Here is a 17988-nt window from a genome sequence, read left to right on the forward strand (position 1 = left end):
CAAACCCATCACCAGTAATTTTCTGGAAAGCCCCAGTCCTCACGTCTCCTCATCCATACTACCTCCTTCTACAGACAAGGAGCTGAGGTTCACACAGCAAAAGAGCTTTCTCAGTTGCTTCAGAAGTTTAGTAGCTAGAAACAAATACAAGGAAATTAAGACCATAACCAAAAGACCGCTCTCCTTGCCTTATTTTAACTAGATTTAAACACGTGTGGTAACTTTGGCATCACCCCAAATCCCTAGTTAGTTGACCATGCCTTTACCAAAGACCATCATCTCAGCACAAACAAAGGAGTTTCACACAGCTGAGCCAGTGAGGAACAGAAACTACTTCCCCTCTTGCTCAATGATTGAAAACATTAAAAAAGAAACCAAAATGAATTCACTCACAGGACTAAAATAGCATTAATTCAGGTGTCTGCCCACCCCACTGCCTACAGCACAGCTGGAGCTCAGCGTTTCAGCCCACTGAGGCAGGATGTAGCCCTGCACCAGCCCCGAGAAGCTACACTAGCCCTGGACAGCTGTAACATGTTTGTTCTTTGTCTCTACAGCACCAACTGCCTAATTTTTACTCCTTTATCTTCAAAATGCTCTGCAATGCAGAGCCTGGCATATCACTCTACTCCAAGTCCCACAGCAGGCAGCAGCGATGCTCTCCTTTCTGGGATGAAGTACTTTTGTGCCAAAGAAGCATGGGGCATACTGCTGGACGCCACACCTGTGTGAAGACTTGTCAAGGTAGCTCAGGTTTTAGAACCAGTCGTGACGGTATTCTTTAGAAATTCCCAGAAAGTCATGGAAGAATAATTTGTAAACAGTGCTTTAATAAAAAGGAATATAGAAGCCTTATGAAGAGAGGTAGCAAGATCTATCCTTTAAAGCTCTTGAGTCCTATGAGGACAATGTTTCATTTTCTCCCCCCTAATTCAGTATTAATGGCACTGAGTAAGAGATTTGAACTCAACTCAGCCCAGCTGCCACTTCCATTTAAAAAGGTCTCATGTGCGGCAGGAGTGGCTTATTAGAGTGCCTTTGAAAGAGGACACAGTTATTTATCAAGAACAGCCTTTGTCTCGACAAATAGAAGTGCTGTATAAATGTCAGGACGGTTATAGGTGAATCAATTCTACCAGCACAGGCAGTTTATTAACAACACACTATTTCTATATTATGATTTAGCACAAAGTACATTTAAATTGCCAGAACACAAATTCTTTGAGATGCCCTCACAGAAAAGAGCTGCCATATTAATGCGTTTGATGAGTCTGACTGTAAGCTTTCAGCTTACCCCACGTGTGTAGCTTCTAAGCAGTAAGAGGGAAGGATAACCCCCACAAAGAGCAAAGCCCACAGTGTTTTATCCCAGCAGAATTTGGCTAGGAGAGTAACTCACAGCGAGGTGAGTAGCAGGTGTCACTGAATAATATTGATCCTACATAAAAGCAAAGTCTCCTGAGAATACCTCAGCTCTCCTCGTGCTCCCTCTCCCTTGTGAGGACAGCATACTGAGGGCACAGGGCTTAGCTTGGAAATCCCATGGTGCTGTATTTTGAGCCTTCTGAGCTGCCACTACCATCAGATGGGGATCTCAACGATTACAAAATACTTACCGAAGGTTGCACAGTCATCTTTATGTCAGTAATTCAAATCCTGCCCTGACTGACTTACCAGGTCAAGGCAAACCAATCAACACCACTCAGGGAGATCTGGAATTCCTAGTAATACTCCTTGCAAAAGGTCAGAGACAACTTTGCAGCACAGGAAGCCAAAACATTTGAGTGGTTATCGCTTCCCAGAGCCCAAAAGCAGAACTGACTCCGTGATACTCCAAGATTGTCCAGTATGACATCTTTGATCATTCCAATAACCATTCCTTTCTGAAGCCACAGAAACAGGTTGCAAGCTCCTCACTAAACACAAAGACCCCAAAGTGAGCTTTCACCACAAAGCCAGGATGCAGTGAAGTGTTTTTCAGGATATTTTTAAATACAACGCCATCTTTTTAGACCCTTTTACAGCTGAGATACAAGATGACAGTCTTACCTTGATGGAAGCAACGTGGAGCAAAGTCTCTCCTTTGTAATTTCTTCGGGCAACTGCGTTAGCACCACCAGGGGACTTGAACACAGAAGGACTGTGTGGTGTTCCTACTTGATTACACGTCTTGGAAGTAGAAGGAGTAGAGGGAGACTTGGGAAACAAAGAACTATTCATTGCTTCAGAGCTTCTTGTCTTCATCGCAGTGCCAGCGAGCTTTGATACAGAGGAGGAAACCTGAACAGGTGTGTTGGGTTCAGTCGCTTGGGAGATGGGGCTGCCCTGAGGTGACTCCTCCAAGTGAGCTGCCTGCCTGCCTGCACTCCCACTAGTGTTCCCCTCGGCTCTTCGGCGCCTTTTAGTCTGAGATGAAACTGGGAGGCTTGATTGCTCCCTTCCACGTTTCAAAGGAGTAGTTTCGTTTCCTGTCGATGGTGATTCCTCCGCAGCACAATGTTTTTCTTTGCTGACATGTGCAGGACAGGCATCCAAGCTGTTATCTTTCTCCTCTGAGGATTTTACCTCTGGTGACATTTCTAATTTCTCCACATCTGTGCTGGAGTCAGCTTCCTTTAGAGGCTCCTGTGGAAGCGTCTCTTCGGGGCTAGTAGGCTCTGGAGTGCACAGGATGACTGGCTGGCTACAAATGGTCACACACTTTTCCTTGGAAGTCTTCTCCTCAACTCCTCCTTTGTGCCCAGGTTTCCCTAAGCCCCACACTTTGTTGATGTCTGCTAGACGTTTTTTCTTCATCTTCTTACTCTGCCTCTGCGTTGGCTTTTTTGTTGGCTTGGGTTTTTCATGAGGAGGGGAAGGAAAGAAATGATAAGCTGAAGATGGGTCTTGGCAAGGGCCATCACTTTTAGTCTTAGGCTGACCCTGGTTCAGGATGCATCGAATCTTCCTGCTTCTTGGGCTGAACCACATTTTTATCTGGTCCTTCTTATTCTTTTTCCCAGAGTCGGAGCCTGATGGTGTGGATATACACTCTGTTGAATCTAAGTGGAAAAGGGAAGAGGAAAAATAATTTAGAGTACTCTTCAGCAGAACACCTCAAAGGAAAAAAAAGAGATCACAATAACAACAACCACCGTAATAGCTGATGACATGTTAGTGAATAGAACCTATGATTGCCTTCATTTCTTCTGAAGACATGCAATGGCTTGCAAACAACTGGCACTGCCAACAGAAGAAAAAAAAAAACCCACACCACTGGAGTTTGGGGATCCCAGTGCAGCTAAAGCTATCTGCTGGGAAGCAAGCATCCAGGCAGAGAAATTCCATCAGCTCTCCAGGTTCAGAGGGCAGCATATGCACACGAGATTTCTGACCAGGTTGTGCAGAGGAGAGAAACTGCTTCCCTCACCCAGTCTTCCCTCACCAGGTCTTTGGCAGCAGGTTTCACAAAGTAGCCTCTGCACATATACAAGAGCACAGAAACAGTTTTCTAAAGAGACATTACAGTTCATCTGAAGAAAAACACAAAGTGTAACCATACTCAATCAAAACCAAAATGCTTATATGAATGTTAGACATTCCTGACAAAGGTTGGCTAATTCCACAGGCACAGCAGGTGCGTCAGAGGAACACACAACACCTACAAGTAATTGTGGCCTCTTGTTCCAGTCCTTACTCCTTGGTAGTAAATAGCTCCAAGGAATTTTTTTTTTTTTATGATCTCAAACACTTTAAAAATACACAATGGAACAATATCATAAGTCACACCACATAGCATATTGCAAATCAATAGCCAAGATGACAGAGGAACACCCTGTACATGAAACAGCAGCTGAGACCAGGGGCTACAGATGTCCCCTCGATGGCCGCAGAATCACAAAATCACCTTCACACATGGAGGAGATTGTCCCTGAGCCTTCTTTTCTCCAGGCTGAACAGCCTCAGCTCCTTCAGCCTCTCTTCCAGGAGGGGTGCTCCAGTCCCTACATCATTTCAGCAGCCCTTTGCTGGGCTTGCTCCTGGAGCTCCAGGTCTCTCCTGTGCCAGGACCCCAAGACAGGGCACAGCACACTCACATTAGTCTTTGAAAGGCACATTTCAAGGTTAAACGTTTCCTCGTTTTAGATTTAAACTAACCTACTTACCCCTTGAATTAAAATAGGTTCCAAGGCATGAGGAGATTTAGCTAGAGGGATATGCACAGCATCAGACCAAAAATGTCTTTAAGAATACAGCTTGAGGCAAGCTAATCAATCATTTAGTTATTTAACAAAAACTACACCGTACAGGCAAGATAATATCCAGGTACAGAACTGCAGCTATTTGCTCTTCCTTTAGGGCTGGGCTTGGTGCAAGCAGAATGAAAGGACTGAAATTGAGGCTTAAATCTCGTAACTTGCTAGCATTCAGGAAGATATCATATCCAATTTCATTCTGACAATAACATCAGGAAAAAAAAGAGCTTGATTGCAAACAGATGCAAAATATAAGACAGTTACTATTTACTTGTCTTGCCTGCTCTGTTTACACAACCAGTGATTCCTTTCTAAAATATTTACCTCGCTAGGACTATCAGTCATCTCCAAGTAAGGAGCAAGAATGAAATCAGCCTGCAAAAGTAATTTGTCCAACAATTTTGTGATGGCCAGAATTCTTTTTGATGTGTAGAGCACACCAAGACTTGAAAGTCAAGAGACAAATGCAATCAAAGGCACTGTCCTTCAGATGTAGGATCTAAAGCAGCATAACACAATTAAGTATTTACACTGGAAGCTCTGTATATGCCACTTCTGGCAGCCAGAAAGCTTGTGAAAAATCAGCCACGAGGGTTCTTAAACGGATCTGCTCATTACTGGTTGCTCAGCAGGGACTTACCAGCCAGGTTACTAAAAACCTGCTGAAAATACCAAAATACCAAATAAATGCTTTCCTGGGATTATTCTTCCTCACATGCAACTACCTGCCTTGTAAAAGAACAGGGGAGACACTCAGGGAACATGCCTAAAAGGCCATCCAGACGGCAAAGATCTCCCTGCACACATCCAGAGGCTGGCTGTGCAAACCCAGGAAAGCTCCTGCTACTTCTGCCAGGGTGTTTGATGTCTCCAAAAGGTGCAAGTAAAGGTAATAAGGACAAATGGCAGATATGCCCTTCCTGAAAATCCAATCCTTCAAGGGACTCAGAGCTGGGAGAGGGAAAAGGCAGTGCTGAGAAACTGAAAGGAAGCTGTTACAGTTTAATATGTAAATGTTCGTTTATATAAAGAGGGCATTATCTGGTAGCTAAGTGCGCTCAGTTCAACTACCTTCAGAGAAAATTGCTCATAGAAAAATTGATCCAAAGGAATTCTTTCCTGTCTCCAAGTTGGTAGCCAATCAATGGAGCCTGCATCTCAACAGGGATGAAAAAGTGACTATGGATGATTAAGATTTAATTGGCTTATTAGTACGTAACAAGTTTCCCCACAAATTTATTTTTAGAGATTCATTGAGACAAGGTAAATCAGTGGAGCATGACTTACTAATTCTCTATTTTAAGCATTTGCACTAGTGTAAAGACTATCCATGACAGCAGTATCGGAACCAGCCTAAAATAAATGCAATTTATTTACTTACCAATGCCTACACATTAACCATAACATCCATATACACAATATTAGCTAAATCCTTTTCTAAATTGGGCTTCTTTGCACACAACAAACACAAGTTTCTTAATGCTAACAGTTAATAGAATTCAATTTCTCGAGTATTAAAAGGGCTGAGAGTAGACAAAAAATAGGAGATATGCGGTGCCTTGCAACTGGAGAACTACATTTCCAAGTTTTGCTGTAGTGCAATAACAGACTAGGGCAGGAAAAAAGAAGCAATTAGAAAATGTGGTTTAGCTATCATTAATCTGCATCAAAGGAATATAATGATGCACATTGTGTGCCTTTCAAATTATTCTCTATTATGGGTTTCAGAACAGAAGTTGAGAAATCTCTTTGACAAACTAGTCCCTTATTAAAAATCAAAGGGAAGTGCTTTGGTACCATCTGTGCAACATTAGTGCCTTCACTGAAGAATGATTATTTTGCAAGTTAAGTATTCAAAACGGGGGGGAAGGGAGAAATTCCAGCTTTTCAAAAAACTCAGCTTTAGCTATTATGAAAAATGTCATAGCATACATGAAATGCAATGCAGTCCCCTACAACAGGAGTTCAGCGTCCTCTCCTCCACGTCAGGAAATGAGAAACTCAACTGTGATACTATAAAGGCTAATCAAAAGTTAATTTCTCCTCCTGTCCACAAGCATCAACACAAGCTTAAGAAGATTTGACCAACACCTGCAAAGTTCTGGCTCTGTATGAGAAGAAGATGGGGGGAAAGAAAAATATCACGCTTTGCGGCTGTTGGAGTGAAGCAGATTACATTACAAAGAATAAAGTAAAATCACCTACAAGTGGTTGTTGGGATAATTTACGGCAATTTCTTTCTAAAGAATACCACCCAAACATCTGAAGTATTTAGAAACTCGTTTTCAAGAGCATCTCTGTCAATGAACCACCTTCACCTCTAGTATGCTAGATACTATGTCCATGATTCAACAAGTTCTTACTAATTACCCACCATAATTACTGTAATTTTATATTGCAGAGGAAATGCAAGTAATAAGTTTCACTTGAAAAGGGAATCAGAAATAGTGGGGGGAGAGGGGGGAAGCCTTCCAAATTCTGCAGGAAGGTAGACAAGAGAGTGAAATAATCCAAAGGTTAATGCTTTTTCCTCCTCCCAAAGGAAACGGGGACACTTCTACCCTGCAGAAGGTTAGAAGTGGAATAATACTTATATTATTAATACTGATCATCAGCTGTTACAAAAATAACCATGCTCTCAGGAGAAAGATGCTATCATCTCCCTGCTAGAAAGTTTGGAGACATCTGCAAAATGTGTAAGTGATAAGCCACAGAGTACTTCCACACGTTGGAGGTTTTAATCAAACATGTTCTTAGTTCTATAAAATAAAGCATTCTTGATACTTTGCTGAAACAAAAAAAAAAAAAAAAAAATCAAAACAAATCACAAAAAAAAAATCACAAACCTTCAAATTTGGAACTTATTCTTGGATAAATAAACCATGAATTAAAAGATTACTTCTCCATGTGATGTTGCCACGACCAACTACATGTTGTTGCCAGCAAGGTTCCTTTCAACACGCATTCCATTGGGGTATTTTTCATGTAAGGTAGGAAACTTCTTTAGAAAAACTGAGCTTTAAAAAAAAAATACGACGACAAAAAATAGATTTTCTCTATTAAAACCAGCAATTAAGAACTGAATGTAAGTTGAATGAAACTGTGGACAGCGAGGCATGCCCGTGCAGATTTACCAGCCTAATATGAGCTGGTATGCTTGGCATGCTGTAGCTAATTGCTTGCATGTCCAAGGCTGTTTCAACATAAAGTAACACAAATTTGTTTGTATTTGTCCAGCACTGAAATGAAACAGGAAGATTCAAACACATCTCATCAAAAATGGTGATAATGTCCTAAACTGCTCCATCAACATTCACAATGGCACTTCTCCCAGTCTGGTTTGAGCTTTCCCTCCTCTGTCTAGAGGAAGAGAACACTGCTTAGACTGAAATGCTGACCTTGCTAATAAAAAAATAACGACCTTAACAATGGTTTCCAAAGCTAGTGGGTTTCAATTGTGTGGAATGAATGCTTGTTCCATAATAAAGGCACAAAGTAGAGCCAACACAAATGCCTTGCCACAGACCTTGGTCCACATAAGTTTCTCAGCCTTGGTCCTTGCATCTCTCAATGATTCAAACATCCAGGGCTAGACAGAGAAGAAGCAATCTCTTTTCTCTTGCCTGTCCTTTGTGTTGTTTATCAACACCAAAGCTTTGTTAGTGTGTTACTCTAGCTCAGCTAAGAAAAAAATTAATAATAATAATAATCCTAAGCAACAGCAGACTGTCCGGTCCTGACTTCTGTTTTCTCACCTGTAAGTCCACCTGCACAAGTCCCTGGGAAAAAAGGCCCCTTCTTTTCAAGGGGTCTGCCTTTTGGTGGTTTTTGTTTTGCTTTGTTTTTTTTTGTTTGGTTTTTTTTTTTGTTTGTTTTTGTTTTTGTTTTTTTTTTTGGTTGGTTGGTTTGTTTCTTTGGTTGTGGGGATTTTAATTATTTATTAAGCTAGCCTGCCTCCAAAAATCTTAGTGGCTTTTGCTGAATTGGCACCTATGGAGCTGTTATCCCATCAGCCACAATTCTCAAGATGTCTTGGACTTGGCAACATTAGAGCTGAAGACTGGGGTACAGATATCCCATCTATTAAACAGCCAGATTCCCACCATCCTTGTAAAGGTTTGAAGGTGGACAGTGAGAAGGGCAGGCTGCTCTTCTTACTTTGCTACATGCTATGGGTCTAACATCTGTAATGAATTAATTCATTTTCAGACTCAGCATTTGCTATTTATAGTTTGCATTTATTTTCTAGCCAATTCCAGGTCCCTCCTGTTTGCCAATTCCCCTCCAGTGATCCCCCAACAGTATTCTGTAGTGTCATCTGTTGTGCTTCCTTTTAAAAGGGAAGCATGAGCTGCTTTGTGCAAACTGTCCTGAATTATTTGCTGCTGCCTTTTAGAACAAACAAAAAAGCTATCCATATCCCAGCAGAGCACCAGGTGAGATCCCTCTTCACGTGCACCATGGAACCAGCTGGGTACATGGATTTTTACACTTGAAGCGTTCCACATGTGAGCTTAAATCTATCTCTTTCAGCCATAGCAGTTCTGTGAGTTTCTAAAGACAACACGTGGATCTTACTGGGCTCCAAGATCTGTCTTCGTGGATTAAAAAAAAACGGTTAGTGTGACTCATTTTCATCAGATACTTCAATGTCAACAACATTCTCAGACACATGCCTCTAGAAAAGCCGCAATTGTCTCAAAACTAGACACATAAAACAAATACACAAAACAGAAAAAACAAATGTATGAAGAGATTCCCATTTCAACTGCTTCATTTCCTTTCCTCCATAGAAGGATTCTTTTTTTTTTTTTTTTTAAGTGTGCCTCTTTGACTGGAAGATAATACAATTTCTGACCTTCTAACAGAAGGAGAGAAGAAAACGTCGTTGATGGGAACATAGCAAAAGTAGTGCTGTAAGAACATGAAAGCAACTTCTGAACAAGAAAAGCCCCGATTCTCCAAACTCAAACATATTTCACTTTGTATATATTAAGTTCAAGACATACGTCTATGGGAAGTGACAGATTTGCCAGAGATATGAGTGACAAAACATCCTAAAGGATTTGCTCTCAGAAACCTGAAGCTACAGCATCCTGTGATTTGCCACAGTATGAGACAACTGATTGTTGTTAGAGCTGTGCTCATTTACCTGTGTCTGAACCATTCACAGCAATGAAGTTGGGAGATTTTTCCCCTTACCCTCATTACAAAACAGCCAGAAGACCACTGATGTTAATACAGGGCAAAGACGAAGTGCGATAGAAAGCAAGCTCCCACATGAGCTCCTAATTTTAGTTCCAAATAAAATGGTTGTAAGCTTCCATTCTGAGCCAGCCTTTAAGTCACAATAAAAATCGTGATATCGTTTTAAGGAACGATAAAAGGACCTCATCTTGTTCTGTGCTTTAGCCACACCACACAGCTTATTTTCGAAGAGCTATGGGACAATGCATTATTTAACTTCTAGCGCAGTGAAATTTCAGGCCAATTTGTAAGAGTTACTCCAGCCATAAGTTCTGCAAAATGTCTAAACAGTATCAATAATCGTAACAGGCTGTATGTTAAATGCTGCATTTTAGCATTACAAGTAGCTCTTCTCAGAGATTCTCCTGCAGCTAGATTTTCAACAAGCCTTCACCACTTCAAATGTTTCCCTGAAATCACATTTAAGCTATCATCTACAGTTTTCTATGCTCCGGAAGATTTTATATCTCTATAAAATGTATTCCTATGCAGTTGGACGTAGGCTTCCTGTCTCATCACTTCAATCTATTCTGATGTCAATAATGAGCTACATCGTTATTGAACACGAAGGTGCTGATGGGATTAGACTTAGAAAAAGAATCCTTTATTTAGACAAACACATTAGGAAGCAACAATGAAGAAAGAATTACTTTTTCTGCATCTGACAGCTAAATGGATGTTTTCTAAAACTTGGTATTACATAAAATGCTCCTCTCTGGGCTTACAGAAGAGACACATTCACCTACGCTCGTTTCACTTTTTTTTTCCCTACTTTCACAATCAGCCTGAAATTTGATAGAGATGAATTCCCGGAACACAATCTCTGCAATCTTCTAGCACCGTCAGCAAGGACAAAACACCATCGTAGCAGACTAGCTGACTGTTTGGGTCCAGAATAAAATAAACAAATTAAGACTTGCCTCCTTTTCTCTTTAGGCAGGGGGCAAGGAGAGGCTTTCCATGTGCAAAAACCCAAAGCTGAAAATTCCTGCGACACCACACACGTCCTGGTGCACAAACAGGTGAGAAGTGTGATAATGTATGCCTTAATCCTTTAAGAGGGCCCCCCAAAGAAGTGTACACTGGGGACTCACACATTTGCGTTCCCTTAGGAGCACAGGATATGACAACTTGAGACCCTGGTGTGTGCAACTAACTGCCACATGACTTGGGAATATATCCTACTTTCATCTAATTTTGAAAGACAGATTCTAATGAATTATGGATAACTTGCTCATGCAGATTTCTTAGTAAAATAGATTTGAAGAACAAGCAATCCATACAGACAGTTCTCTTCACATCAAGTTTTCCAAACATGGTTTGGAACAGACTTTCAGAATCTTAAGCAGGGCTGCACTGCTCATTCTCTACCAAGCACATGGAAAGAAACAGAGCAGCCAGGATTCAGCGGCTGTCAGAGACCCAGATTTGCTCTTACCCGAGGTGTCTGTGCCCAACAGATGCCGCAGTTTGCTGCAAAGCTGGATCATGTTATCTAGCTGCCGGTTTATCTGCGCATCTTGCACCCAGGCTGGCATGTGGCACACCGGGCATTCTGTGCCGACACAGTCGCCCACACAAGATCTGAAAGTCAAAAGTAAAAATCCATTATTTGGTGTAAAGTATCTACAGTGCTTGCAATTAACCTTCCCACAGCCAAGCACTGAGAGAATCCCTTAGCTTAACGTTGACAAACTACTATTGTAAAGCCCATACGAGTTAGTCACAAATGCAGGAGACGACATTCATCAAAGCAAATGACAAGTCATAATTAAGCCAGCTAAGTCCAGAGCCTTGTCAGAATGCTGCCGTGGTTATTGTACGACACCTACAGTTGCAGTCTGATCCAAATTTCCCAGGTATGCTGAAGCTCCATTGCTGTTTCTCTCTAGACAACTGTTTGAGCATAATTGTTAAAGTGCCACTTTCTACAGCTCAGCAAGAGGCATGGCTATTCTTCTACAGCCTGCTATTTTTAAAAGAAGTGACAGAAAGCCTGCTCACGCTAAGTTCTCTTCCACTTTTGCCTGCTTAAAATTTTCTTGATATTGCGAAGTTTCACCTGTCTGAACATTTTTCCCTGAGAAGCCCCCCAGGGATCTGCAGGTGTTTCCATCACTTGTCTTTCAAAGCATTTATGTCAGGAGATGATCAAAGTGGGTCATGGGGGAGAAACACGTTTATTCAGTTCAGGTCATTTAAACGCTTGTAGCTTCTTACTAATGCCACTTTCTTCACATCAGCTTAAAATCTTTTCTTCATTTGATTAGGCCAGTGAGACGACCTTATGATTTGCTACCTGAGCTGCATCATCCAAAAGACATTTTTTCTTCTCAGTTCCTATTTATTCTAGTAAACATGTGTTACAGTTTCACATAGCCAAGACTGAATTAATTTCAGAAAAGTGTCTATTAACTTACCACCACGTAGCATGCACAATTCTAGCCAGAGGTACAAAATTAAGCAGATTATATTAAACATTTGGAGCAACAGAATGCAAGTAATACCACGGCACTGTGATCTGAACAGGAAGATCAAAGTCAATGCACGTAGACTGTAAAAGCAGTGAGGTTCAAAGCTGACAGTCATACACCCCAAAACTGGTATCATTATCAGTTAACAGCATCAGAAGTATAACTACCACCAAATATATTCAGAAAATTCTTTCAGAACTATTCTCTGCACTGGCATCTCTCCCTCAAACACAAGTATCATGTTTTCAGTTAATTCCCAGAAGGATGTAAAATTTGCCACGTAAAAATTGCTGCTAGGTGTTTGTGCTTTGCACTGCGATCAGCCTGCTCCAAGAGCACAAAGGACCTCGGGACGGGGACACTGCTGCGATCAGGGAGGCTGATGCACAGCTCCTGGCTCTGACATTTTCAACGTGACACGGACAGATCACTTCAAGCAAAGACAAGAACCGACCAGGTCTTGTTCTCTAGGAACGCTGGCCTCAGGTCTCCCAAGTCCGTAAAGGTAGTGCAAAAGAAACAGAGAATAACTTCTATGTGATGACATTTGCTAATTATTCTAGCTGTTGGCTTTTTACACTCATTACCTATTAGCCGTAACTAACACTGCAGAGTTACTTAGACAAAACTGCAGGAACGGATCTTAATAAATATCCCTGCCCATAATAAAACGCATGCTGAGAGAGAACCAGTTACATTAGGTGCTACCTAATTATCACATCTTGTTAGTTTTACATGTTTCACTTAACACACCAGAAGTCAGCTCTTGCCATTCACCCCACTCCTTCCCACATATTGTATTAAGGAATGTGCTTCTTTAGCCATGGATCAAAAGCAGTTCATGTCCAAATACTGCAGGTCTGTCCTACGTCTTACCAGGTTTCTTTGTAAACAAATTAACCTAAATTTCCTTAGGCCTATTTAAAAATCTACAAGTCAAGACGGACATTAAATTGATGAGTAAAAAGCTGGATAAATGAAAGAGAAAGGATCAGGAATAACAACGTGGGTCACGGCAAATAAACTCTCTCTAGAGCACAAAATAACTGCCGGGGAACACTTAAGGATCCTACTGGCTACTCTTTCCAGCCTCAGCAATGCAAAGTGCATCATGCATCATCTTCTGGTGTCTTGAAAGTTCTTCTAAAGCCAAGAAAAAAAAGAAAAAAAAACTTAAAAGAGTGAGTGTTTGAAATCTATCCTCTGGAATACATTAGGATTATCCAAATAAAATCACCAGGCCCCGGATGCCCAACAATTACATAATTACATTTATTAAACCACTGTTATGCTACTCTTCAGAAATTCACATTACCCCTCATAAAAGGAAACATTTCACAAGATAGATATGAACTTATTTATAGCTTGTACAAGCTTCTGGGATTATCTCACCAAGGGGGCAGGAGTGCAAATGAAAGGAGCAAAGAACTGCTTCAGAAAACAGAACCTTCTGCAGCAATTAGCGGCCTAAGCTGGGCAAGAACCCACACGTCTGGATGGCAATGAGCTGCTTGATCCATACTTGGGATCAAGCATCCTTGGGATCCATACTGCTTAACGCTTACCTGGGGGAGGAGATGCTGAGGGCATCTGCTCTTTAATCACTTTCTCCTTAAAAAGCAAGAAAGTATCTTTTGCTACTATTTCAGTCATCAGGCCTATAACACCTTAAGTCCCCATGAGAAAGATGCAGCTGAAGCAGGGAGTAAATACACAGCCAGTATGGCAAGAGAGTGAGTTTTCCTCCACATTTATTGGCAGGGTGACTGTAGTATTAACAATGGGCAAGGCTGAGCCTCTAGACTGGCTTAGAAGCAGAGATTAGAAAGCGTCCATCATCTCCTCCGGAACAGGTATAGTATTTTAACAGAGTTCACATCCGTGCAGTGCAGCAAAACTGTTTAAGGTTTATGACGGACCTTTTAAGTACCTGTGTTTGCTTTTGTATACCACAAAGAGCAGTGAGATACGGGAGAGCCGTAAGGTTCAGCTGCTCTGGGCAGGAGCCATTCACCTCTCCGCCTGTACAGGGAATGCAGGGAGATGTCCCAGCACAGGCTATGTGATGTCTGCCTCCTCTGAGCTGGTTGGCAGGATGTCAGGAAACATGAATGTGGGAAAAGTTACACTGACAGGCCTGGAGGAGCAAAGCAGTTGTCTATCCAAGCTGCTATTTAGGCTGTGTAAGGAGCTGAAGATGCAGAGAACCTCAAGCTGTCGTGCACCCTCACCTCACTATGACCAATACTGCCTGATGACGCCCTTAGCAGCAGGCAAACGCCCCAAACCCCTCACCCAGCACCCCAAAAAGCCTGACCCCAGACCCCACAAGCGCCACAGCCGCCCCATAGCGGCGGAGGGCAGCAGCCCCCTGCCCAGCCCGTGGGGCCGTGTCCCCCGAAGCCCCCCGCTACTCACAGGCAAAAGACGTGCTCGCACCGCCCCAGGGACACGGGCTCCCTCAGGATACCTGCGCTGATGGCCGAGGAAAGAAAACGCCATTAGTTTTAACGCGGGAGGAAAGGGGGGGGTGGGGGGGGGGGGAAGGCTCGGTAACAGAAGGGATGAAGCGCCCGTTACCAGCGGGAGCAGCTCAGTGCCCTCTCCAGCCGCCCCAAAGCGGCTCGGGTGAACGCCCAGGGGTGCCCTGGAGGCGCCATGGGGCCGGGCTGCCTGCCCGGGTCCAGCCTGTTGCCGGAGCGGCCGCGCAGCGCCTCACGGAGCCCTGCCGCCATCGCCGCTCCGAATTGCCCGCCCGCCGCCATCGCGCATGCGGCACCCCCCGAGCCCGCCCTGAGCCGGGGGCGGGGAGGCTGAGCGAAATGGCGGGCGGGCCGCCCCTCGGTCAGGGCGTCAGCGGTTAAAGCGTCTTGTTTTTACTGTGTCATAGAATCATTAAGGTTGGAAAAGAGCTCCAAGATCGTCTGGTCCAACCATACCCCTAATACCAGTATCACCATGTCCCTAAGCACCACGTCCAGCCTCTCCTTGAACACCTCCAGGGACGGTGACACCACCACCTCCCTGGTCAACCCGTCCCAGTGCCTGACTGCTTTTTCTGAGAAGAAATGTCTCCTCATTTCCAACCTGAACCTCCCCTGGCACAACTTGAGGCCATTCCCTCTAGTCCTATCACTAGTTACCTGCGAGAAGAGGCAGACCCCCAGCTCCCCACACCTCCCTTTCAGGGAGTTGCAGAGCAATGAGGTCTCCTCTGAGCCTCCTCCAGAACAAACACCCCCAGCTCCCTCAGCCGCTCCTCACAGGACTTGTGTCCCAGGCCCCTCACCAGCTTCGTAGCCCTGTTCTGGACACGCTCCAGGGCCTCGATGTCCATCTTGTAGTGAGGGGCCCAAAACTGAACACAGTCCTCAAGGTGTGGCCTCACCAGCAGCCCCTCTCCAACACCACCCTATCTATAACAAGCATATCTTACATATCAGAAATACCTCCCATCCAAAAATCACCAGAAACCCTCAAGCAGGGGCATCACAGTGCCCCAAAACCCCTGAAATATTTCCAGTACCCCCAAAACTCCCCAAAATGGGTGCAGCGGAGGCTCAGGCCCATGCCCATCATATAACCCAAGCATATCCATCATGATGGCCAATATCTGTTTCTTACCTTTCTCCTGCCCCTCAATCAGAGCTAGGTGGGAACGTTTCACCGCTGTTACATGTTTTTTTGTTTGTTTGTTTGTTTTGTTTTGTTTTGTTTTGTTTTTATGTTTCTTGGCCTGTGTGCCCGGTAACGCCTCACAGCTCAGCCCAACCTCCTGCTTTTGGTGGGCTGCTATTTTCATCAGGATGCCTCTGTGGAAGCCTCCCCTGCCTCCCCTGCACGGTGTAATTACTGAAGCACATAAAGAAGCTATAGCAAGAATTTATCACTTTCAGGTAGAAATACTCCCGGCAAAATAAAAGATAGAGTAGAAATGCCAGAAGCAATTTATAACAGGCTTTACTGACATTTCGCATTGAGAAGCTCCACCAGTGAGCAAGCATCACACCATAAATCTCAGTGCAAACACGATTAAAGCAAGCGAGTTATTCTTTGAGGGAACTTCATCACAAAAGTGACGTGGAGCAGGCAAATCTGGCTGGCAAGAGCAGCAGAAAACAGATGTTGGTACGATGTCACCAGCTAAAATTTGGGTGCTATTTTGGCCATTTATGGAAAGTTTAATATTGGTCTGATATTAGCCACAGGTACAAGGAGAACATCAGCCATAGGCACGAGGAGATCAGAGCCATGCAGGATGCAGAAACCTGAAGTCTCTTAGGTTCAGGATGGTTATCCGGAGCACGCTGAGGTGTGAGAGGCTGAAACACCATCAGGATGATGGTGGGGACCAGCATGTCCCTTGCTCCTGGTGGTGTCATCATACGCTCACACACCAAAATGTCTGGATACAGGAGAGGGACGATGTCAAGGCACACAGCTGGGACAGGGACCTGCTCCATCAACCTTCTGAAACCAGGATAAACTCACAAAATAAGCTAATGGTTTCTAACGTTCATATACTCTCTCCTCTTGCTCAGCTCCCATGAATTTGCCCTGCACTCCAAAAAATGAGTGCCTGGCATCTCCTGACATCTCCAAGTGTGTCATGCCAGGAGATGGAAAAGGACCTGCTGCTCAGGTGCAACTTTAATGCAGCTTGAGGTGTTTGAGCACAAGTTACAAAAAACACATGATCCATAGAGCTCTTGAGTCAACCTGGCATTTATGTTCAAAAAATATGAGGTGTCAATATATACTGTATGGGACAATAAAACAGATAAGCACCTCGACTGCCTTTCCCCTGGCTGAAATATGTTTACTGTCCCTCTCGATAAATCTGCTCGTGTGAGCATGGTCTCCATTGTGCTGAGACATTATGTGAGCATTTACAAACATTTACAACTAAGTTGAACTAAGGCAAAGTACTGCCCTGGGCAGCCAGCCTCAAACAAATACTTGTGTTCAAGAAAGATGTAAAAGCCACAAGTGATTCATTTGCCCTAATTTTATAAAGGTTAAGGATTGGATGCTCTTGGAAATCTAAGAAACATCTTCCCCTGAAATGAATTACTGCAAGCAATTGGACAGTCAGGAGAAAAAAAAAAAATGCAGAGAACAGGAGGAGTGAGAAATATATCACCAAATTTGGTTTATGTAGTATTAGGAAAATGATCCCAGGCCCCCACATTTTAAAATAAATTCATAGTGTGACAGCAAGCCAGTAGAGTGGTTTCAGCAGTGGTACGATGTAGTGTGGCAGTGTCATGGGGTACATATGTGAATCGGCCATGCTGCACCCCACCAAGACGGTGATGATCCTGGCCATGCTAAGCTGATAATGTGGTTTTCCAACAACGCAGGGTTTCAGAGCAAAACTGGTGCTGAAGGATGGCACAGGTAAAATCCTACTGTGTCATATCATGCATGGCCCATCTGGGAAAGACCCTTCTGTGCAAATACACCGCTACCTGATATCCCATTCATTAGCAAGGTTGCCCAGCTGCTTTTCAATAAATGGACCACCACTATGCGATTCATCACACATCGATGAGGCGTGTGGCTGTTCCTGCATCTCACATCCTGCCACCGGGACAGGTCTGCTCCAGCAGAAAACTGAAAGAGCAGTGCAGGAGGAGCAGCCTCATGCTTGCTGTTTCCCCAGATGTCTGAACCAAAGCCTTCAGTGGGCTGAGCTCTGTTGAATATTGATGGATTTGATCCCCAAAAGGAAATAGCAATTGTAAAAAAATGAAAAAGAAAAAAAAAAAAAAAAGTCTATTAGGCATTCAGACTAAGCAGCACAGTCAGCATTGCATTACATGGCGTTAAATTATTAGTCGAGGCTCAACAGCAGGAACATCTGCTGGTGTTAGACATGGCATTTTTAATTAAAGGCAGCAGCAGCCTGTGGTTCATCGGTTCTGCTTTTGCCATGTGAATTGCTAAATCCGAAGGCTGCTTGTACAAAAGATCTGGTCAGAGCATGTGCTGTGGAGCTGGTGCCACAGAAGGGCGAGTGACAAAGTCAC

The 17988-nt window shown here is 43.5% G+C and overlaps 1 protein-coding gene across 1 annotated transcript in view; it reads right to left on the reverse strand.

Annotated features, from left to right (window-relative positions):
- Positions 1-14741, reverse strand: part of BARD1 (BRCA1 associated RING domain 1) — a 44306-nt gene extending 29565 nt beyond the window's left edge. The window contains exons 1-4 of the mRNA XM_035332213.1: positions 14537-14741; positions 14375-14431; positions 10921-11066; positions 2050-3041 (exon numbers count right to left, since the gene is read on the reverse strand). Of these exons, the coding sequence (XP_035188104.1) occupies positions 2050-3041; positions 10921-11066; positions 14375-14431; positions 14537-14721 (1380 nt within the window). The 5' untranslated portion in view covers positions 14722-14741. The remainder of the gene's footprint in view (positions 1-2049; positions 3042-10920; positions 11067-14374; positions 14432-14536) is intronic.
- Positions 14742-17988: the final 3247 nt, after the last annotated feature.

Source organism: Oxyura jamaicensis, chromosome 7, assembly GCF_011077185.1.
Source record: "Oxyura jamaicensis isolate SHBP4307 breed ruddy duck chromosome 7, BPBGC_Ojam_1.0, whole genome shotgun sequence".
Taxonomy (NCBI): domain Eukaryota; kingdom Metazoa; phylum Chordata; class Aves; order Anseriformes; family Anatidae; genus Oxyura; species Oxyura jamaicensis.